This window comes from Prionailurus viverrinus, chromosome A2 (genome assembly GCF_022837055.1).
Source record: "Prionailurus viverrinus isolate Anna chromosome A2, UM_Priviv_1.0, whole genome shotgun sequence".
NCBI lineage: Eukaryota > Metazoa > Chordata > Mammalia > Carnivora > Felidae > Prionailurus > Prionailurus viverrinus.
The window spans coordinates 59598858-59622431 of record NC_062562.1 but is presented as its reverse complement, the minus strand read 5'-3'; the positions used below and the strand labels follow the sequence as shown (position 1 = coordinate 59622431).

General features: G+C 41.4%; 1 protein-coding gene and 1 pseudogene across 1 annotated transcript in view; one reads left to right on the top strand and one right to left on the bottom strand.

Moving 5' to 3' along the window:
* The window catches only part of SLC41A3 (solute carrier family 41 member 3), a 141331-nt gene that overhangs the window by 46611 nt on the left and 71146 nt on the right, over window positions 1–23574 (top strand). Inside the window, exon 4 of the mRNA XM_047850083.1 lies at window positions 18006–18077. Coding sequence (XP_047706039.1) covers window positions 18006–18077 — 72 coding nt within the window. The remainder of the gene's footprint in view (window positions 1–18005; window positions 18078–23574) is intronic.
* Window positions 3190–16634, bottom strand: LOC125161103 (forkhead box protein O1-like; annotated as a pseudogene).

Here is a 23574-nt window from a genome sequence, read left to right as displayed (position 1 = left end):
AAGATGCTATGCCACTGGGTTTGAAGTTGGAGGAATAGCCAGGAAATGTGGCTTTACCTGCTGGAGAAGATGAAGAAACAGATCCCTCCCTCAAGCTTTCTGAGGGAGTAAGGCCATGTGGACACCTTGATTTTTGCCCCATAAGATGCATTTCAGACTCCTGGCCTCCAGAAGGTAGGAAGTACAGAAGTGCATTTCTGTGTACACACTAGAAATAATCATTTACAAAATACAGTTGGAAAAGAGGTATCTTTCAAACCATTGATTTTATTTTTTAATTTTATTTATTTCTTTATTTATTTACAATAGAATGTGCTTTTTTTTTTTTTTTTTAATATTTTTTTTTTCAACATTTATTTATTTTTTTTTGGGACAGAGAGAGACAGAGCATGAACGGGCGAGGGGCAGAGAGAGAGGGAGACACAGAATCGGAAACCGGCTCCAGGCTCCGAGCCATCAGCCCAGAGCCCGACGCGGGGCTCGAACTCACGGACCGTGAGATCGTGACCTGGCTGAAGTCGGACGCTTAACCGACTGCGCCACCCAGGCGCCCCTAGAATGTGCTTTTAATAACACTACAAACCAGAGGAAATAAACAAGGCTGCATAGGTGATCTCATTTACACATTTCACAAAGCAATCATGTACAATAATGAATACCCTTACTCAAGAACGTCCATATTAATACAGAAAAAGAATTACCAGAGGTTACATAATATTTGTTTTCAAAACAGACAAGATGGCTTTCACTGGACTTCACTGTACCCCAGAGAGATACCCAAGATTCATGTTAGAATTTCAACACAAAGAAGAATTTGCAGGGAAAAAAAAGATACTTACACAGACTCAGGAAGAAGAAACATGTTTTGAAAAGTTACTCTAGGTTGTAATAAGATTTTAAGAGTGATTTCAGCTGGAGTTGCCTCTTTAGTGAACAAACAGGGGCTCTGAGGCTCACTGTGTGATGGCACAGGAGGAGGAAAGAAGCTGGACACAGTAACAGAGATGAGAACCCAAGCACTCTGGCACCAACAAGTTCTATTACATATGCAGAAGGCACTGCTTAGAGAAACTAGGGTTTCCAAAACCAGACATATTTTGGAGTGGCTAGCAGTGAAGATGGTTGGACAGGTAGCTGTTTAATGAATTTTGAAGACAATAGAATTCACAGTGGGAAGCTTACAATAGAGCTGGCCTTCTATAGGAAATCTTTCAGGAACCCTTGTGTTCTCATTAAACATGTAGGAAAGACCAAGCCAACAGATCTGCAATTCACATGCAAGACAAAGCAAGCGTGATCTGGGCTAAATACACAGAAAGGAATCAGAGCCTTCTCAAGAAGGCAAGAGGAACATTTTTGTGCACCTGCTTCTTTTACTGTGCTGACTTAGGGCATGCCACAAGAGTTGAAAATAGTGATGGATGCAAAGTCAATTAACCTGGTCTGTCAGTTATAGGTAACTGCATAATATTAAAACATAATGATGAAGAATTATAGTTGAGGTTGCTAAAGGATAAGGAAATTCTCCAATTCTTAACTTACAATAAGAGCATTTACAGTAAATTCAAACATACAACTTACAGCTGGTTTGTTGGCTTTCCAATCCGTTGCCCCAGTTTGTAAACAAGCTCTAATCACTTTGGTAGCCATCTGCACTCAGGGACACAAAGTATTCTGCAAATCACTAAAGTCCTATTTAAAATTTTCCTCCTTCCACCTAAATTTCCTGTGTGCTAAGTAATCTGCAGCACAGAAGGCAGAGAGGAATGAAGTGTGAGTCTGAACGTAATCCTGCAAGGCAGAGCTACCAAGCCAGCCTCCACCTAGACCAAAATAAGAGCACAGAAATATGAGGGAAAACATTTCCTGAAGCTCAATTCCAAAAGGTTAAGTTGCTCAAAGCTCCCAGTTTGAGAGAGGAGCATGGTTTTAGCCTCAGGTCTCCCTTTCTGATCTATAAACATCACGAGGCCCCTCAGGAGTCACTGAAACAACATAGCATAGAAGCATCTATCAGAAGACTTAATGCTTTGTGGTGCACTTAGTTCACAGGATAATAGGAGCAGATGGAATTTCTTTAAAATACATACATAAAAGCTTACTAAGTTCTCCTAAAGATTAAACACAAAATGTCCATGGCTAACCATCACTCTCCTGCCAGAACAAAGCCAGAAATGTTGAGTATGCAAGTACTAATTACAATGATTTTAAGATTAGTCAGAAACAGTACCAGGTGACATCCCAAAGTGTACAAGCCAGTTAAACACATATAAAATTGGTACTAATCCAGTTAGAAATACAAAATGAAAATTATGGATGTTGCCTCAAATATCTGGGATTCCACAAATTTACAATCAGCCTATGTAACAAAGTAGACTCTAGTTTTAAGAAAACATTACCGTTCAATATCTATTTCAAAAATGATCTCAAGTCCCAATGATGTCAAAAGTCATTTATCTGGAAATTAGAATCATTTAAATGTTTGTACAAATTTGCAAATAACAAACCAAAAAATTAGAAAAGACCTGTACAAGGCTGGCCTTTAATCTGTTTTTCCCAAATGTGTTTGACAAGTCCATTAATTCAGCAGAATGATAATGGGCTATTGGTTCTCATGTAAATTGGGTGGCCTTGTGAACAGGCCCAAAGCTGTTCCATGGAGGCACAGGATGGAGAGCTTGGTTCTCTGTGGTTCATCTGGTCAGCAAAAGTGGTACAAACAAAAGTTTAACTTATCAAAGACATGAGACCATCACAGTATTACAAAACTTTCCTTTGACCTAATGGATATTTAAAACAACAATGAGAACAACAACAACAAAACACACATAGTTCTGTAGCTACTGCTTATGTAGAAAGCTTGAAAGCACACCAGTATCTGCATGTCTTTTCTGCAGTTATATGGTGTAATGAGTTTGGCACTTCATTGTAATGAAATTTCCAATGACACAGTCCTTACCTACAGTGGCACATAACCTGCAAACATCAGGCAAACATCCTGTACAGGAAAAGTGTCTTCGCTGCCAAGTCTGACGAAAGGAAAAAAAAATTGCTTTTTTTTCCCTTTTTTTTTTTTTAATCAAGAAAAGGAAAATGAGGGGTGAAGGACATCTTTGGACTGCTTCTCTCCATTCCTGTTGTCAGACAATCTGAAGTCCTTTAAACTGTAGCCTGTTCACTAACTCACTCTTAGCCTGATACCCAGCTATGTGTCATTGTCTTAACACTGTGTGGGAAGCTTTGGTTGGGCAACACATTGTCAGCATCAAAATCTAACATATCACCGTCCATGAGGTTGTTCCAAATGATGGACTCCATGTGAATCAACATGCCATCCAAGTCACTTGGGAGCCTACCCTGGTTGAGAAGGCCCATCCTGCCATGGTCATTGCAGCTGCTCACTGAGGAGTAGGCCCCCAGGGCTTTCATCTGCATGGTGTGCGACAGCAACACTTGTAAAGCTGTCTTCACTGGGGGCAGTTCATTCCTGAGGTGTGGAGCATGGTGCTGACCACATGGGGCAAGGCACCCCCATTAGCTGCAGATGTTGGCTGGGTATGTCTGGGGTGGGTGTGGGAGCTGGGGTTCATCATTTTGTTATGAGATGCCTGACTACCATAGGTTGACATGACCAAATTAGGGCCCATTAACATATTCTGACCAAGGACCTGGCTGTTGGGTTGGATGATCCCAGGATCAACTACTGTCATAATGTCATGATGGGGAGGGGAGTAAGTAAGCAACTCCTTCAAGAGTCCCGGTGCACAGTTACAATGATTCATACCTCCATAGCTCAATTTGTTGTCCTGAAGTGTTTACATAGGCATGTGGGGCAAAGGACTCCTGCTGGACTGGCCGTGTGTATATTTTTGGGAGTTGGGGCTGGGTGAATTCAGACTGGTGTTTGGTAGTACATATGAGTAGCATGGTGTCTGCTGCATCCTGGTGCCAGGTGAAGACTGAGTTGAAACAGTTAATGGCGTTGGTGATGAGACAAGGTTGAGATTATCCAAAAGGTTTTCCATATTTTCAGGATTACTTATCTCAGACAGACTGGATGGAGCAGAAGCCATCTTTGCAGCAGATAGTGGGTACACCATAGAATGCACATCCCCATCTCTAAGATCATTCTGTTCAGTCATAATGGGATAAAGTCTCCCACTAATAGTACTAGCATTTGAGCTAGTTGGAGGGTGAAATGCATGCCACTTATCAAAGCCATCACTGCTGTGAGAGCCAGGGCTCACATGCCATTTATAAAACTGAGATCCTGGACTGTCCTAGGCACTCTCCTGACCAGACTGTAGAGACACTTTTTCTCTTAACAGCTCAGCCCCGGCTCTTAGCAAATTTACTGTTGTCCAGGGACGCAGCTCTTCTCTAGGGGGATTTTCCACTCCTACCTCCCTCTGGATTGAGCATCCACCAAGAACTTTTTCTGGTTCCTTAATTCTGCCCATGAATGGACTTGCTGTGTAGGGCCAGATTAAAGCAAATTGAATTCTTCCAGCCCGCCGAGCTGTTGCTGTCACTCTTACCCTTGAAGTATGGCACATACTTGACCATCTCCTCTTAGATCTGCGACAGCATGAGCTGCTTCCACCCTGAGCTCTTGATGGACTTGGTGATGAGATGGGCATAGGACAGGTTGCCTGATGCATTCCTGAGGGATGAGCTCCTCTTTTGTGGCGACCCTGTGAGGGGCCCGGTGGCGGCTGGAGGCATGGGCAGGTGCCAAGACAGCGGACTTGTGCAAGCAGCCAGCCTCTGGGCCCTGCAAGTCCCTGCACCAAACCCTGGTGGTGGCCCCAGCTGGACCCAGGCCTGAGCTGGAAGTTCCTGTTCTTGTCCAACAGGCTCAGGTTGCTCAGGAAGCTTGTGTTGACAGCAGCCGCTGAGGGCAGGCAGGGCTGGAGTGGCAGAGCTGGGCTGGCCTAATGCCGGCCTGGGCGGTGGCCTGGTACACAAGCGTGGCAGGGCCACCGGCTCCTAGTCCTGGTGGATCTCCAGAACCCAGGGCGGGGCGCTTCAGCCATGGTGAGCCCACCCCTCCCCCAGCTGCGGGAGAGCCAACCAGGAGGGGGCACTAAGAGCTGGTCCGAGATTTGGAGGGGCGACATTGGTGCCTTGAGCCCACGAATACAGGAGGAAGGTGTGACGGAGTGGAAGCACGAGCCCCAAAGTTGACTTCTGACTTCACGGATCCATCAAGCTCTAGGCTCTTTCAGGTTCGCTGCTCAGGCTGGACGGCAGGCCAGAGTCCCCAGGTCAGGACAGGGTCTGTGGACTGAAGACAGACTGACAGTCGCTCGCTCTGCTGGGGGCCAGACCACAGCACTGCTGTCTGTTGAATATGGCGGTGGCCGCTGCAGCAACTCTATGTTTACATTTTTTTTATGTTTATTTATTCTTGAAGGAAAGAGAGACAGAGCCTGAGTGGGGGAGGGGCAGGAAGGGAGGGAGACACAGAATCCAAAGCAGGCTCCAGGTCAGCACAGAGCCCCATGCGGGGCTCGAACTCAGGAGCTGTGAGATTATGACCTGAGCTGAAGCTGAATATTTAAGTGACTGAGGCACTCAGGTGCCCCAACATAGTCCTTTTTAAATAATTTTTAATTGTGATAAATGCACATAAAAGAAGACTTACAAATTAACCATTTCTGAGTGTCTAGTTCAGTATATTATTAAGTATATTCACATTAAGTATAGTCACATTGTTTTTTTAAGGAAATCATATAAATTATTTAACCAAAAATCTAATTTCCTTTGACAGACATAAATTGTTTATTAAACAACCATTAATCAAGAGTACTATTATACTAATTAAGAGAGAATGGCATAATATTGAGCAGAGTTCTTTGAGAACAGGTCCTGATTGGAAATATATGGTAAAATTTTTTTAACTTTATTTTTTATTTTTTAAAATTTACATCCAAATTAGTTAGCATATAGTGAAGCAATGATTTCAGGAGTAGATTCCTTAATGCCCCTTACCCATTTAGCCCATCCCCCCTCCCACAACCCCTCCATCAACCCTCAGTTTGTTCTCCATATTTATGAGTCTCTTCTGTTTTGTCCCCCTCCCTGTTTTTTATTATTTTTGTTTCCCTTCCCTTATGTTCATCTGTTTTGTCACTTGAAGTCCTCATATGAGTGAAGTCATATGATTTTTGTCTTTCTCTAATTTCACTTAGCATAATACCTTCCAGTTCCATCCACGTAGTTGCAAATGACAAGATTTCATTCTTTCTGGTTTCTGAGTAATACTCCATTGTATATATATACCACATGTTCTTTATCCATTCATCCATCGATGGACATTTGGGCTCTTTCCATACTTCAGTTTTTGGTAATAGTGCTGCTATAAACATGGGCGTGCTTGTGTCCCTTCGAAACAGCACACCTATATCCCTTGGATAAATGCCTAGTAGTGCAATTGCTGGGTCGTAGGATAGTTCTATTTTTAGTTTTTTGAGGAACCTCCATACTATTTTCCAGAGTGGCTGCACCAGCTTGCATTGCCACCAACAATGCAAAAGAGATCCTCTTTCTCCGCATCCTTGCCAACACCTGTTGTTGCCTGAGTTGTTAATGTTAGCTATTCTGACAGGTGTCAGGTGGTATCTCATTGTGGTTTTGGTTTGGATTTCCCTGATGATGAGTGATGTGGAGCATTTTTTCATGTGTCGGTTGGCCCTCTGGAGGTCTTCCTTGGAGAAGTGTCTATTCATGTCTTTTGCCCATTTCTTCACTGGATTATTTGTTTTTTGGGTGTTGAGTTTGATAAGTTCTTTGTAGATTTTGGATACTAACCCTTTATCTGATATGTCATTTGCAAATATCTTCTCCCATTCTGTCGGTTGCCTTTTAGTTTTGCTGATTGTTTCCTTCGCTGTGCAGAAGCTTTTTATTTTGGTGAGGTCCCAGTAGTTCATTTTTGCTTTTGTTTCCCTTGCCTCTGGAGACATGTTGAGTAAGAAGTTGCTGCAGACAAGATGGAAGAGATTTCTGCCTGCTTTCTCCTCGAGGATTTTGATGGCTTCCTGTCTTACATTGAGGTGTTTCATCCATTTTCAGTTTATTTTTGTGTACAGTGTAAGAAAGTGGTCCAGGTTCATTCTTCTGCATGTTGCTGTCCATCTTTCTGAGCAGTACTTGCTGAAGAGATTGTCTTTATTCCATTGGATATTCTTTCCTGCTTTGTCAAAGATTAGTTAGCCATATGTTTGTGGGTCCATTTCTGGGTTCTCTATTCTGTTCCATTGATCTGAGTGTCTGTTCTTGTGCCAGTACCATACTTTCTTGATAAGTACAGCTTTGTAATACACTTGAAGCCGGGGATTTTGATGCTTCCAGCTTTGGTTTTCTTTTGCAAGATTGCTTTGGCTATTTGGGGTCATTTCTGGCTTCATACAAACTTTAGGAATTTTTGTTCTAGCTCTGTGAAGAATGCTGGTGTTATTTTGATAGGCATTGGATTGAATATGTAGATTGCTTTGTGTGGTATTGACATTTTTTTTTTACATTTATTTATTTTTGAGAGACAGAGTGAGACAAAGTGAAAGCGGGGGAGGAGCAGAGAGAGAGGGAGACAGAGGATCAGAAGCAGGCTCCAGGCTCTGAGTTGTCAGCGCAGAGCCTGACGCGGGGCTCGAGCCCACAGACTGTGAGATCATGACCTGAGCTGAAGTCAGACATTCAACCGACTGAGCCACCCAGGTGCCCTGGTATTGACATTTTAACAATATTTGTTGTTCCAAACTATGAGCGTGGAATATTTTTCTTTTTTTTTTTTTTTTGTATTTTCTTCAATTTCTTTCATAACCTTTCTAAAGTTTACAGTGTATAGGTTTTTCACTTCTTTGGTTAGGTTTATACCTTGGTATTTTATAGTTTTTGGTACAAGTGTAAATGGAATAAATTCTTTGATTCCTCTTTCTGTTGTTTCATTATTGGCATATAGGAATGCAACTGATTTCTGTGGTTTGATTTTATATCCTGCAACTTTGCTGAATTCATGGATCAGTTCTAGCAGTTTTTTGGTGGAATCTTTTGTGTCTTCCATATAGAGTATCATGTCATCTGTGAAGATTGAAAGTTTGCATCCTCCTTGCTGATTTGGTGTCTGTTATTCCTTTGTGTTGTCTGATTGCTGAGGCTAATACATCTAACACTATGTTGAATAGCAGTGGCAGGAGTGGACATCCCTGAGGTGTTCCTGACTCTAGGGGGAACAGTCTCAGTTTTTCTTCATCTAGGATGATATTAGCAGTGGGTTTTTTTGTATATGGCTTTTATGATCTTGAGGTATGATCCCTCTGTCCCTTCTTTCTTGAGGGTTTTCATCAAGAAAGAATGATGTATTTTGCCAAATGCTTTCTCTGTATCTATCGAGAGGATCATGTGGTTCTTTTCCTTTCTTTTATTAATTTGATGTATCACATTGATTGAGTTGCAGATATTGAACCAGCCCTGCATCCCCGGTATAAATCCCACTTGGTTGTGGTGAATAATTGTTTTAATGTATTTTTGGACCCAGTTGGCTAGTATCTTGTTGAGAATTTTTGCATCCATGTTCATGAGGGATATGGTCTATACTTCTCCTTTTTAGTGAGGTGTTTTTCTGGTTTTGGAATTAAAAAAATACCATTTGATTTTGATGGAAGCAGTAGTAATGTACCTCTTTCATTTCTGATTTTGAGTCCTCTCTTTTTTCTAATCAATGCAGTTATAGATTTGTGAATTTTATTCATCTTTTCAAAGAACCAACTCATGGTTTCATTAATATTCTTGTTTGTTTTTCCATTCTGTATCTGTGATCTAGTCATTATTATTTCCTCGCTCCTACTAGCTTTGCGGTTAGTTTGTTCTTCTCTTTCACATTAAAAAAATTTTTTTAATCTTTATTTATTTTTGAAAGATAGAGTGAGATCAGGGGAGGAACAGAGAGAGAGGGAGACACAGAATCTGAAGCAGGCTCCAGGCTCCAAGCTGTCAGCACAAAGCCCGATGTGAGGCTCGAACTCACAAACCATGAGATCATGATGTGAGCTGAAGTCAGCTGCTTAGCCACCTGAGCCACCCAGGTGCCCCTTCTCTTTCACATTTATTAAGTTGTCATTTTTGGTGGTTGACTGAGATTATTTTTTTTTTAATTTAACACTGTTTACAGCTAGAAATATCCAGCTTAGTACTGTGTTAAGTGTATCTCTTAAGTTTTGGTATGTTGTGTTCCCATTTTAATTATCTGAATATATTTCCTATTTCTGTTGTGATTTCTTATTTGATCCATTGGTTGTGAAGAGTAATTTTTTTTGATCTTCATATATTTGCTGATTTTCCAGTTGTCATGCTATTTATTTCTAGTTTCATTCTAATGTGACTGGAAAAGATATTTTATATGATTTCAGTGTTTAAAAATTTATTGAAACCTGTTTTGTGGGGTAACATATGGTTCATCTAGGAGAATGTTTCAAGGCTACTTAAGAAAAATTTGCATTCTATTTTTGGGTGGAGTGTTCTATCTATGCCTGTTTGGTCCAGTCAAATATTGTTAGTCATATTGTTAGTCATATACTCTATTTCCTTATTTTTCTTCTGCCTGGTTGTTCTGTCCATTATTGAAAGTCTTCAACTATCATAGTAGAGCTGTCCATTTCTCCTTTCATGTCTGTCAGTGTTTGCATTTGTTTAAGAGCTCTGATATTTGGTGCATTTATAATTGTTATATCTTCTTGATGATTTGACCCCTTTACCATCAAATAATATCCTTGTTTGTTTCTTACAACAGTTTTAAATGGAAAGTCTATTTTGTCTGCTAATAATATAGCAACTCCTGCTCTCTGGGTTTCTCTTTGCATGAGATATTTGCATCCTTTCATTTTCAACCTAGGCATCTCCCAAATCTAAAGGGAGTGTTTTGTAGAAAGCATGTATTTGGACCCATTTTTTTTTCTTAATTCTGCCAGTCTATGTCTTCTGATTGGGGAGTTTAACCTATTTATAATGAAGTAATTACAGATAGGTAAGGACTTATTATTGCCATTTTTAAAATTGGTTTTCTGTATGTCTTACAGCTTTATTTTTGTCCCTTATTTCTTTCCTTAATGTCTTTCTGTATGATTAGGTGATTTTTTATAGCAATACATTTTGATTCTCTTGTCGTTTTGTTTTTTTGTTTGTTTGTATTCTATAGTTATTTTCTTTGTGATTACCATAGTGATGACATATAGCATCCTAAAATTACAACAATGTATTTTAAACTGATAATAGTTAAGTTCAATCACATAAAAAAGTCTACTCCTTTATACCTCTGCCCTCTTCTACCCCTTGATTTTATGTTACTGATGTCACAAAATATCTATTTTTATTAGAGTATCCATTAGCATAGTTTCATTATTTTTATGCTTTTGCTTTTTAAATTATATAAAAGAATAAAAAATGGAGTTACAAAGCACAATTAAAATAATACAGGTTTTTATATTTATCCAAATATTTACCTGTACTGGATAACTTTATATTTCCATACAGCTTTGAGTTCCTGTCTTGAGTATCCTTTCATTTTAACTTGAAGGGCTCATTTTAGCATGTCTAAAGTCCTGTCATTTTAACTTGAAGGACTTCTTCTAGGGCAGGTCTAGTGGTATTGAACTCTCCCTCAGCTTTTATTCATTTAGGAATGCTCTCATTTCTCTCTCTCTCTCTCTCTCTCTCTCTGTTGTTGTTGTTTTTTTGTTTGTTTTGTTTTTTGTGGGGTTTTTTTTTTTTGCAGTACAGTTCTGCTGTATATAGAACTTTTGGTGAATTTTATTTTTTCTTCCAGCAAAAAATATATTTAAATATATTATCCCACTACCTTCTGACCTGCATGGTTTCCCCTGAGAAATCTGATCTTACTGAAGATCCTGTATTTGTAAGGAGTCTTTTCTCTTGTATCTTTCAAGATTATCTCTTTGACTCTGACTTTCAGTGGTTTGGTTATAATGTTTCTTGGTGTGGGCCTCTTTGAGTTTGTCCTCCTTGAGTTTGTTGACCTTTTTGCATTTGGATATGCATGGATTTCCTCAAATTTGGGGAAATTTGGCCATTATTTATTCAAATAAGCTCTCTGCCCCTTTTTGTCTCTCTTCCCTTTCTGGGAAACACATGAGATGGATGGATGGATGGATGGATGGATGGATGGATGGATGGATCTGATTAATGGTGCCCTATAAGTCCTGTAAGCTCTCTGTTCACTTTCCTTCATTTTTTTTTGTTGTTGTTTCTGAGACTTGATAATTTCAAATGACATTATCTTCAAATTCACTGATTCATTCTTCTTCCTGTTTGAGTCTGCTGTTGAACCCCTCTAGTGAATTTTTCAATTCAGTGATTATATTTTCCAGCTGCATATTTTTCTTGGTTCCTTTGTAAAAGTTTCTCTTTGTAGATATTCTCATTTTGTTATCATCATTTCCCTAGATCTCTATCCATGTCCTCCTTTAGTTCTTTGAACATATGTAAGACAGTTATTTTAAAGTCTTTATTAAATAAGAGAGTGAGAAAAGTGGGGCTCACCCAAAGTGGGGTTTGTGCTCACCCAAAGAGGGCTCAAGTTCATCTACCATGAGATCATGACCTGAGCTGAAGTCAGATGCCTATCCAACTGAGCTACCCAGGCACTCCCTGCCTTCTCATCTTTTGTCAAAAAATTGGCATTTGAGAAAATAGCTACCTCTCCCAGTTTTTGCAGACTTGCTCATGAAAGGGAGGACCTTCACTAATCAGTCTGGTGTGAAGGCTTAAAGTCTTTTCAGGCTTTTTGTGGGCATGTGTCTTCCCTGGGCCTGTATATGTACTTTTTTTTCCATTCCAATTTACCACACATGGCTGCTATTAAATGTTTTAATTACCTTGGGCGCTTGGGTGGCTCAGTCAGGTGAGCATCCAACTTTGGCTCAGGTCATGATCTCACGGTTAGTGAGTTTGAGCCCTGTGTCAGTCTCTGTGCTGACAGGTCAGAGCCTGGAGCTGGCTTTGCATTCTGTGTCTCCCTCTCTGTCCCTATCCAGCTTGTTCTCTCTCTCCCTCTCAAAGTAAATAAACATTGAAAATTTTCTTTAAAAACCTTTTAACTATCCTAAAAAACTCAACATTGCTTCTCCTTGGGGACTTACATGCTTTATTGTACTTTTCCGTCTATAGTCTTTGCCCCAGGCATGCATGGGCCTGCAATACCCTGCAGCTGTACTGTATCCAGCACCCCGGATACAGGGTTTCAGCAGCCTGGAAACTGATATCCAAACTATGCCACCTTTTCCTTTGATCTCCAAGTCCAGAAAAATGGAAACTACACCCTCAGGTATCCTCCAGGAAGGCCAGGATGTTGCAGACTGGTCCACTGTTTTCCTTCTATCCTGAGGAAGGCACCATGCACTGCACTACTCTGTACCAAGGAGGAAGTGGTGCAAGGATAAGCAAAGACACTGTTGGATTTTCTACTGTTCTAAGTGTGGGTTTTTCTTGGTGAATGGTCACTTGATTTTGCAAATCCTTGGCTGGTTTCTAGAGCTCTCACAAAGCTGTTTTGGTCAGTCTCTTGTTTTACTTGGTATTTGCATGGGGGGAATGAGGCCTGGAGCTTCCTAGCCTTCCATCTTGCTGATATCATTCTCCCTCACTTTTCTTTTAAATTTGTTTTTTTGTTTTACTTTAGTGTGTCTTCTAGTAATCAGATAGGATTTGTTGGAAGTGAACTTTTTGGACATTTGCAGTATGACAATATTTTATCTTCACAATTGGATGCCAACCTGGAAGGGTAGAGAATGCATGGTTCACAATTATTTTCCGTCAGTACTGAGGCATATTTTCAGGGTCTTCTTGTGGTCAGTGTGGCTGATGGAAGCCTCATAACTTTTAAAAATAAAATTTTATTTTTAAGTAATGTCTATACCCATTGGGGGGCTCAAACGCACAACTCTCATATCAAGAGTTACATGCTCTACTGACTGAGCCAGCCATGCCCCCCTGGAAGCCCCATTAGTTTTAGAATCTAATTTCTTTTAGATTATTTGTTCACCTTTCTACCTGGACTTTTTGGTATATTTCTCTTTATCAGCTATGTTCATCATGTCTCTGGCAAGGGCCTTTTCTCATTACCTTACATATATCTTAGATTTTTCTATCTAAAGGGTTATGCCTGTCTTCAGTTCTATGGAAACCTTGTTGCTGCTGTTACTTATAATATTTTGGTATTCATTCTTTCTGTCACCCCACCCCCTACCCCCTACTACTACTATTGGGTGCACAATGCAACTTCTGAATCTACCTTCCGAGTTCCTTAACTTTCTTTTCACATTTCTTGTATTTGTGTCTGGTCTGGGGGAATACTTCTGCTTGATGTTTGATTTCACTAAATCACTTTCCATCTCTCTGACCATTGTGTATTGAGGTCATCTAATGAAGAGCTTTTGTTTGTTTCTGTCTTTTTTTTTTAATCCTCTCTTTTAAATTCAGAGATCACGTTTGTACTTTCTAGAATTTAAAATTGTCTTTTCACTTACGGGAGCACCATTCTCCCACATCTGTTAATTTGCTTGCCCTAGAGTCTTATTCAGTTTCCTGTTTTGACTGTTTCCTTAGATTTTTGTGCTTCCATTGGTTGAGTCTGATGAATCTCTTTCATGATTGTGACCTTCCTTTCATGAACAGTGATTTTTGGTTGGTTGAGCATCATTTTATTTTAGCTTTCCTCTTACTCTGTGAATCTCTGAATGCTCTCCTTTAGAGGAGGATACTTGTAGTGATTGGGGTGGGGGGGGGTGAGTCAAAATAGGTTACCTGGAAGTATGTGCCAGTAACTGGGCTTATGGGTCTAGAGACTCTTTGTCCATCTTATCATGGCCACTCTGGGCACTGCTTTGCCTTTTTAACCCCAACACACACACACACACACACACACACACACACACATACACACACACACACACACACACACACACACACACTACTTCTGCTTAGAGCCCAATGGCCAGGTGTCTCATTGTTGGCAAACAAGGGAAGAGGCCAACTCTTCTGGATATTCCTGCTCTGCTCTCTGAGCTAAAGCCCTTTCAGTTGTCCCAGGCTCCCTTCTGCTCCCATCATCCCCAGGGCTACCTCTGCTTTGTGCAGTAGACCTTTTGGTTATGGGTCCTTCCTCCAACCTAACTCCTGCTTTACATTATTTAGGGATGCCCTCTTAAGCTGTGTTAAACTATAGATACCTCTTTTTATTTTCCACAACTTGTGTCCATTTTAAAAATCATTTCCAACCCTATGATCCTGTGTTTGACTCCGAAATATGAATATGGACTCATGTTTGTTTTAATATGTATTCAGATAGGTACAACAATAAACATGGGTATGTGTACATACATGGGTTAGGATCAATCCATACATACATTTTCTAGCTCTCCCACTAACAGAACCTAGAAGCAGTACCATCCCAGTGGCACCTAGCACATCTGCCATCTAGGTCTTGATTTCTGATACCATTCTTCAATAAAAGAAGCCAAAATTCTTGGGAAAATGGTTCATCTTAGGACTGGGGCAGAGAAAATACAAGATGTACCTGGAGTATCGGATGGTGCCAGAAAGTAAGGAAGTACTAAACAGCATGTGGGTGCATGTCAGAAAGACAACCTTAATGAGCTCCCAATGGCCACAGTGGGAGCAGTGTTAGCGACAAAATAAATATAATAGTATTATGACCTCAAGAATAAATACCCATGAGTCCAGTCATACCATGTAAATAAATGATTTAAGAGGGGGAGAAGGGACCACTGTATCTCAGAGAAAATTTTATGTGCAAAGAATGAAGGAAATATAAAATCACCATTAGAATACCATACTGATCATTGCACAGGCAAAATCCACTAATGAATTAGTAGGTGGCACTTGAAGTAGAAATAGGGTCTTTGCTTGGCCCCAAACTATGTCCTCAAATCTTTGATACATTGTTCTCTAGGAGGTGAAGCTGGATTCCCTTGCCTTGAATATGGAATGGGCCTAATGACTCACTAGTAAATAACAGAGTATTGGAAGGGAAACACAATAAGTTTATAGTGGAGAATCCTGGCAGACACAACCTGAACCAAGGACCAAGGTTAAGGCCACATCTCATCAGCCATGTTGGTATGACAGCTCTCCAGATACCACGTGAAGAGAAAAGCACTATACCTCTGCAGCCTGATTTCCCTCAAAACTCAATAATCTCAGTGTAATCATGAGGAAAACCAGACAAACCCATTTGAGAGACATTGTACAAAATATCTAATCAAGTACTCTTCGAGAGTGTCAAGGCCATGAAAGACAGTGAAAGGTGAGGAACTGCCACATATTGAAAGAAACCAAGGAGACATGATGACTAGCTACATGGGCAGCCTGAATTGACACCCTGGGACAGAAATAGGACACTAGTGAAGAAACTGGAGACATCTGAATATGTTCTGTCATTTAGTTAATAAAGTTGTACTAACCTTAATGTCTCAGTTGATAATTGTCCTGTGGTTATATAAGCTGTTAACATCAGAAGAAGCTGAGTGAAGGGTATACAGGAAAGTATATTAACTTGAGAACTCCTTTGAAGTCTAAAATTATTTCAAAATAAAAAGATTGTCTTTCCCTACCCTTCAGTTTGGTTAGGAAGGATAGTAAAACATTCAGTCCTCCATCTTAATCCAGTAAGTCTTTTTTTTGTTATTGGAAAAATATTTGGTATATTTGTTATTGGGAAAAAATATACAAAATAATGACAAATTGGGTTTTTTTATTGTGAATAAGCTAAGTGTCCTTCTGAAGATAAAACTCACTGGGTAAGTCAGGATCCTGGCAGGAGAGAGGTGGCACATACAGATGGAAGCTGAGCAGGGTTTAATGAAGAGTTGACCACACTATGGGCAGGGTTATGGGAAACCGCAAAAGGGCAGTGAATCACCCTAGGACTGGCAATAACAGGAAGTGATGATCAGTCTAAGCTGAAAGGGTCAAGAGGATGGGTAGAGGTAGGGATGATTCTCAGAACCAGGGAGAGCTGTAGGAAAGGGCCATCTGGCTGGTGCTGCAGGTCTGTGTGCAGGAGTGCAGCCACTGGGGCAGTGGGAAGGGCACAGAGATGCTCATACCCCACCCTCACTCTTGCTGTCCCTCCAGTGACTTTCCATGACTCCCCAGTGACCAAAACCAACCAGAAGCAACAGGGCAAGGGAGCTTGTATATGCATCTATATGGGTCAGCCTTCCAGGTACAATCCAGACCCAGAGAGGTGCCTGGAGGAATGTCATCTTCATGGTCTGAATCCGCTAAAGCAACCCTGTTATGATGTAGCCAATAAGGAAAGATTTAGAAAATATAGAACTGAGATAGGACCTCATAGGATTTCACATAGCAATTTATACTTGTAAGACATTAAAAGACATTTTAAAATGTTCAAGTCTGTGTTATCCAAATGAACATTTGGGAAGGGCCTCCCCAAACCTCTCCCACTGAGATGAATCTAGGTCAGTCTCCATAATAGATGTCCCAAATTCCCACTGATTTTCTCTTTACGTTCTTAGCAAAAAGCCACTGAGCCTGTGCTTGGACTGGCTTTGTTTCTCCAGCTCTTACCTGGACATCGCTGGGGCCACCATTCCAGGGTAAAGCAGTATCCATCTACCTTGATGGAGACCTGCTCCCAAGTGCCCCCTCCCTATGGGTTATCTTGCTAGTCTTGTTCTGCCCTGCTTCCTTCCCTACCTTTTGCTGCCTTGGTCTGTTCCCCACTGGAAAATGGGCCATCCATTCCACATGCTCTGAAATCCTATTTCCTTAGCATCCCACCCCTTCTCACAGCTTCTTTCCCTCAGGTCTTCCTCCTTCCTTGTTTGTATGAGTTCTGCAAGCTCCCCAGCCCTCCAGTCCTCATGCTGCACCTCTTGGCATCACTCCCTTTCTGGTTCAGCCATTGAGGAAGGAATGCCCTTCTGATTAATACCCAGGGGTCAATGGGCCGGTAACTCCCCCTTATCTGATGAGTACAGGGTTAGAGTTGGTGGATTGATAGGACACAGTAAATGCACTGGTTGAGTCCAGCAAGCACCCAGCATAGCATGGAGCAGAGAAGGGAAATGAGCCTGTTGGCCTTGCATGTTTGGTGTGTGGCAAGCTGTGTAGCTGTGTTCTGTTCCACCTTAGTCCCTTGTCCCGGTGGGTACTCCCAAAGTGCATATTAATCTACCTGTGTGAAGTAAAAGTCACCTGGCTCCATGGCGTGTGCTACACCTGAGGTTTCCATCATGCTGAAAAGAAATGCCTCCCCTTATTTAAAAATGAAAAGTAATTTTATTTTTTTCTTTGGAGTTCAGGAACATAATGAACTAATACAAAGGAGCTAGAAAAGTATATTTGCTTGAAACCTTTTCTTATCTACATCTTGAATTTTGCGGTAAAATTCTATGAAATTAGAAGCTGACTACCATTTTTGAAAGGAGAAAATTGTATTTCCGATCATGTTTTTTTTTTTATCTTAAGAAGGACTTAAACGTTTCTTAAATGGGATGATTTGCAGAAGTGAGATTGAGAAGGTTAGTGGTCAGCTGAGATGTGACTTGCTGTTAGGGGGGAAAAGGGATTGCAGGTGCTGGGGAGAACATGCCTAAAGACCCAGCTGAGGATGCAAACCAGCTTCTCAGCAGGGGTCCTCCCCCTGCTGCCCATGGATGAGTTTGAGAGGTGGCTCTGAAATTGTTGGTGACGCTTACCTCTGTGTGTGCTTGAATACTCGAGTATGGAAGAGATGGTTCATGACACCATCTTATTCTCAAAGGTATTTGTGTCTTACCTTCCCATCCCACGTCAGTTTTGAAAGTTGAGCAGAATAATTTGTTCTGGTGTTAATGAAATGGTATTTGCTGATTTCTTTCCTGAGAGATCGCCTTTTCCAGGAAGGCTTCATGTGGCTTTTTGACCAGCCAGACTTACCCTTTGCCCTTTTCTTTTCATCCTAGGCCAACACTGGACAAATTGATGACACCCAAGAACAGCACAGAGTTATCAGCCGTAACCTCGCCCTCATTCAGGTGACTCTCCCCTTTGTCCATTTGATGAATCTCCTTCCTGCTTTGAATCTGCAGTCAGGCCTGCTCCAGGTAGGAAGAGCAAAGACTAAGTGAGCCCTTGTCCCTGTACTCCAGACTGAGCTTTGGGAATGGACCCCTCATCCATTCTGTAACCACACTCATGTGGCACAGACCACACTCATGTGGCAGCTGGAGGCTCAGCCCAACTACAGGCACTGGCACCGGAGTGTAGATGCCTCTTCTTAGAACCCAAGTTCCCTCCAGCTTCTCCACCTCCTTCTTTCCAAGACAGACTTATTGAAAGATTCGCCTATACTTACTTACTCCTGTTTCTTATAGCATGGACAGGGCTAACTGCCTTCTCTTCCCACTGTCTTGACTCGAGCTGTGCTTGCCAAAGTCACTGACATCCTAATTGGTATACTGCCTCGTGCATATGATCCTGCTTATAGTTTCTGGAGATTCTTCCTGCCTGGAAGTTCCTCCTTGGCCCCACTCCTGCCTCTCAGCCTGTGCCTTCTCAGCTTTTGCAGGATATTCTCCAACCCCCACACCTTTGTCCCTTAAATGTTTCATGCGTGTTCAAACTTGAACCTCCTTCTAATAGACCCTAGTTGGGCTAAGTTTTCATCCGAGGAGTCTCAGAGTATTACAAAATCAGGAAGCCTAGAGCAGGGGGAGACTGGGAACAAATTGGCTCAGGGCAAGAGAGGAAGTAGTTTTATCCAGAACCTTCTGGGCTTCTTTGGCTGGGGGCAGCCTGCAGCTGCACAAAGCACCTGGATTCTAAGATCAGACAGGCTGGTGTTAAGGCTGTCATTTATCAACAGGTTGGCCTTGGGCAGACCACACAAGACTTGCTTAGCTGTATCTCCCTGTCCATCAGAGTAGGTGGATATCCACTTTAACTCTCACCTGGGTTCTAGAGCCACTGTTTCTGGCTGTCTATGGGGCATCTCCATTTGCCCCTCCCCGAAGCATCCCTGAAACACCTTAGCCAGATCTGGCATCATCACCTTATATCCTCACACTCACCTCTTGTGAAGTCCCCAATCCCTAAGAGTTTGATGGTTGAAAGTTCATTTTGGGGGTCGACACTTGGGCAAATCACCTCATCTTATCTGTAAGATGGTCTGTTGTGAGGTTTCAATCATGTAAGGCCATGGCACTTGGCCACATGTGGTAAACTCCCAATCATGGTAGCTGTGCCTAGTGAGGAGTCTTCCCATTAATCAAGCCTGAGACCGAGTCTCTCTCAGCATCTCTGCTCCTCAACCTTATGACCACTCGCGGAGGAGTCTGCCTCTGAGCTGTATTTGAATCCAGCCCTGCTTCTTTTCTTCCTTGCCTTGGCCTCTTGGTCTCCTGCATCACTGACATCAAACCTCTTCATTGCCCCATGTTCCTTCCCCTCTGGCTCCCCTCTGCTTGGACACCTGAGTGACCTTTTCTAAATCCTAGAGCTGATCAAACTGCCTCCTCCTGAAGCTCCTTTGTTGGTTCTACTTGTCAAAGTGTAGGCCTGGCCCAAAGGTACTCCTGGTCTGGTCCTGTCCCTTCCACAGCCTGATGTCCCCCACACCTGCTGCCTTTGTGTGTGCCTTTCCTTGGAATGTCCTGTCTCTTCTTATTCTTCCGGCAATGAAGTTCCAATCAAGTCTCAGTTCCAGCCCAACACCAGGTACTCTTTGGGGCCTTGCACATGCAGCTGCAGCTGACCTGGTTGCAATTCTGTGTGTAGATGTCTGCCTTCTCCACTTGAGCCGAGTCACCTGTGCCAGGACCATGGCCTATGGCTGAAGAGCTTTGCAGATTAAATGAGATGCTCGTGATACCCTTAACAGAGAGGCTGGCAAGGGGCAGGTAATAAGTGCCTGAGCTACAAGTTTCCAAATCCTTGTCCATATGCATGCACATTTCCACATGATCGATTCTCAACCAACATTCATTAAGTCCTGACCTGGGCCAGACACTGGCTTGGCACATTCTGGTTCATAGCATGGATATAAGTTTGTCTCTTCTGTTTGTTAAGGAGCTTAACATTGAGTCACACATGATCCAATAAATTTCATAATTGAACTTTTACTAACTTCATATTCTATCAAAAATATACCCAACAGTAATATTTAAAATATACCCAAGAGTGATTTTTAACAACTGGTAGGGCCCAGGAACTCAACTAGTAAGACTGAAGAGCAGCCACTAAGAGCTGGTCCAACAGGGCCGTTGCAAACTGTCTAAATTCAGCCCTATCCCACCTCATTCGACCTTCATCACATGGGTGCACATAAAATTGTTTGTAGGCTTCTGCTCAATAAATTACACCACAATGACATTATTCTCTTTTTGCACGAATTTCTGAAGATAACTTCCCACAAGTTCACAAGGTATGAACAATTTAAAGATCTAGATTTTTCCAAAAAGGATTATAAAATATTTCAATGCTTAGTATTAAGTAATAGCACCAATGTTAATGTTTTAATTATTAGTTTCTCCATAACCTCACCAGCATTGAAAGTATTCTTCTCAACTACTTTGTATTTGCCATATAGGTGTATGTGGCCATAGACAATATATGCTATGACTTTCTGTGTTTTTTTTAAATATTGTTTTATTTAAGTAATGTCTACACCCAACCTGGGGCTTAAACTCATGACCCCAAGGTCAAGAATCACATGCTCTTCCAACTGAGCCAGACAGGTGTCCCTGTCTTTCTGTGTTTTTTTAAGCACAAAAAGTATTATGCTGTACATGTAATTCTGTAACTTGTACTTTTAAGAATGACTTAATGAATGAAAATCACTTAGAATAGCAGATAGCACTCAGGAAATGTCAGCTCCAGTCATTATTCTCATTATTACGTGGTTCTTTGTTCACATGTGCAAATGTTGTACTGAGAAAATGCTAGATCATAAGGTATATGGGTAAATTGTAGCCAAGTTTCCTCCCAGAATTCCTGTACCAATTTTACCACCATCTATATGTAAGAGAACCATTTTCCCACATATTTGTCAATATCTATTTTATATTATCAATCTTTTAAATTTTTAAAAATTTATCTAATGTTTATTTCTGAGGGAGAGAGAGAGAGAGAGAGAGCAGGGGAGGGGCAGAGAGGGAGGGAGAGAAAGAATCCCAAGCAGGCTCCACATAGATGGCACAGAGCCCACTGCAGGACTCGAACCCATGAACCTTGAGATCATGAACTGAGCTGAAAGCAAGAGTCAGATGCTTAACCGACTAAGCCACCCAGGTGCCCCTAAACCTTTTAAATTTTAATTTTACCTAGTCTGGGGGATAAATATAGTGTACCCATGCACTCATTGATTGATTCATTCATTGGATAAGCACAGACAAGGGCTTAGCACCTGCTGAGTTCCCCACCCCCCCCCACCCCCCGCCAAAACTGAGGGCACTGACCTTTTCATAGAGGAACACCAACATCAATTACAAAGAAATAAGATACCTACTTTCAAATTGGGATTAATTTTTTTTTCCTATTACTTGGGAAGCTGGTCACATTTTTATTTGCTTTTTAGCCATTTGTATTTCCTTTTTGTATCTTGTCAATTTATTCCCCTTGTACATTTTTCTGTTGGGTTATCTTTTTTAAAAAGTTGGCGTTGCTTGGGGTGCCTGGTGGCTGAGTCTGTTAAACATCTGACTTTGGCTCAGGTCATGATCTTGCAGTTCATGAGTTCAAGCCCCACATCGGGCTCTGTGCTGACAGCTCAGAGCCTGGAGCCTGCTTCAGATTCTGTGTCTCCCTCTCTCTCTGCTCTTCTCCTGCTCATGTTCTTTCTCTCTCCCCTTCAAAAATAAATAAACATTAAAAAAAACAAAAGTTGGCATTGCTTTGTAAAATGGACTTCATGATTTTGATCACTAACCCTTTATTACTTATAAATGGAGATATTTTCTCCTGCTCAATTTCTGTCTTTGAAGTTTGTGGTATCACATAGAAGTCATACTTGGATTTATATACAGCTTATTTCATTTTTCTTCATAGATTTTACATATCTTCAGAAGGAGTCTTTCTCTAATCCAAAATCTGAAACACATTATCCTATATTTTTTTCTTTTCATACATTAGGTTTTATGTTTAGTGGGGGGGGTGTGTATGAATGGTATAATGTAGGAATCCTTTTTTTTCCCCTAGATATCCACTTTTCCTTACCCTGTTTATTCAGTACCCACCCATTCCATACTGATTAGATATGCCACCTTTATCATACTAAATTTCCATATATAAATTTTCATCTATTCTTGATGGTGTTCCTGGACTCCAATCTGTCCTGCTGATCTATTTGTCTATTTTTGTGCCAGTACCACCCTGTTTTAATTACAGTAGCCTTAAAACTAAATATTGGTAATGAATGTGCCAAACTCCCTCTTGATCTTTTTTCTCAAGGTGTCTTGGCTGTTCTTGCACATCTACTCATCTTTGTAGAACTTAAGATAAGTTGTCAAGTGCCATGAGAAGTCTTGTTGGGACTTTCACTGGAATCACATGGGTTAACTTGGGGAACATTTTCATCCATATATATGGTAGAGTTCTTTGTTTTTTTAGGCTTCTTTAATAATACAGCATGTTTCCATTGAGACATTTGGATTACAGTTGATCCTTGAACAATATGGGTTTGAACTGCATGGGTCCACTTATAGGCAGATTTGTTTTCATAAATACAGTAATGCAAATGTATGATTCCTTATGATGTTCTTAATTTTGTTTTCTCTAGCTTACTTTATTACGAGAATACAGTATATAATATAGCATACAAAATATGTGTGAATCAAGTTTGTGTTATGGATAACGCTTCTGTTCAGCAGTAGGCTGTTAGTAGTGAAGTTCTGAGGGAGTGACAAGTTATACACAGGTTTTCAACTTTACACAGTGTCGGTGCCCCTAATGCCAGTGTTGGTCAAGGGTCAACTGTACTGATAACATGCCAGTATTGATACTGAGATCTGGGCACCTCATGGTACTGGCCTGCATGAGCAGCAGAGGTGTGATGCCACTGAGATGAGATGGGAATTGCAGCCGGGATGGGGGAGAATGGAGAGAAAGAGGGCCACCAGCATGAAGGGCAATTGCCAAGGAAGGAAAGTCTGGGAGAGAGACAGAGTGTGCACAGAGACTTCCAAGGCATAGCTGTGGATCGTGGAGTTTCCACATTGCAGGAGAAGTTGCTTGTCTGAGCAGCTGGGGGTTACAGAGCACTTTTGCCCAGACCAGTGAGAGGAGCCACGAGCAAGAGACTGGTGGCTCTTGGCCAAGGGCTGAGTAGGAGGTGAAGATTTCATGATGGAAAATGGCATCAAACAAGTTGCAGAACAAGAAAACAATAGTTTTCAAGGAGTTGGATTAAAGCGACGTGTTTGTTTTTTCCAGGTGGGAGGGGCTGTTGGCAAATTTTAGGGTAAGGGAAGGAAGTTGGGTAACCTCAAGGTCAGAGAGGAGGCAGAGGCAAAGGCAGGGAGGAACAATGATGGTCAG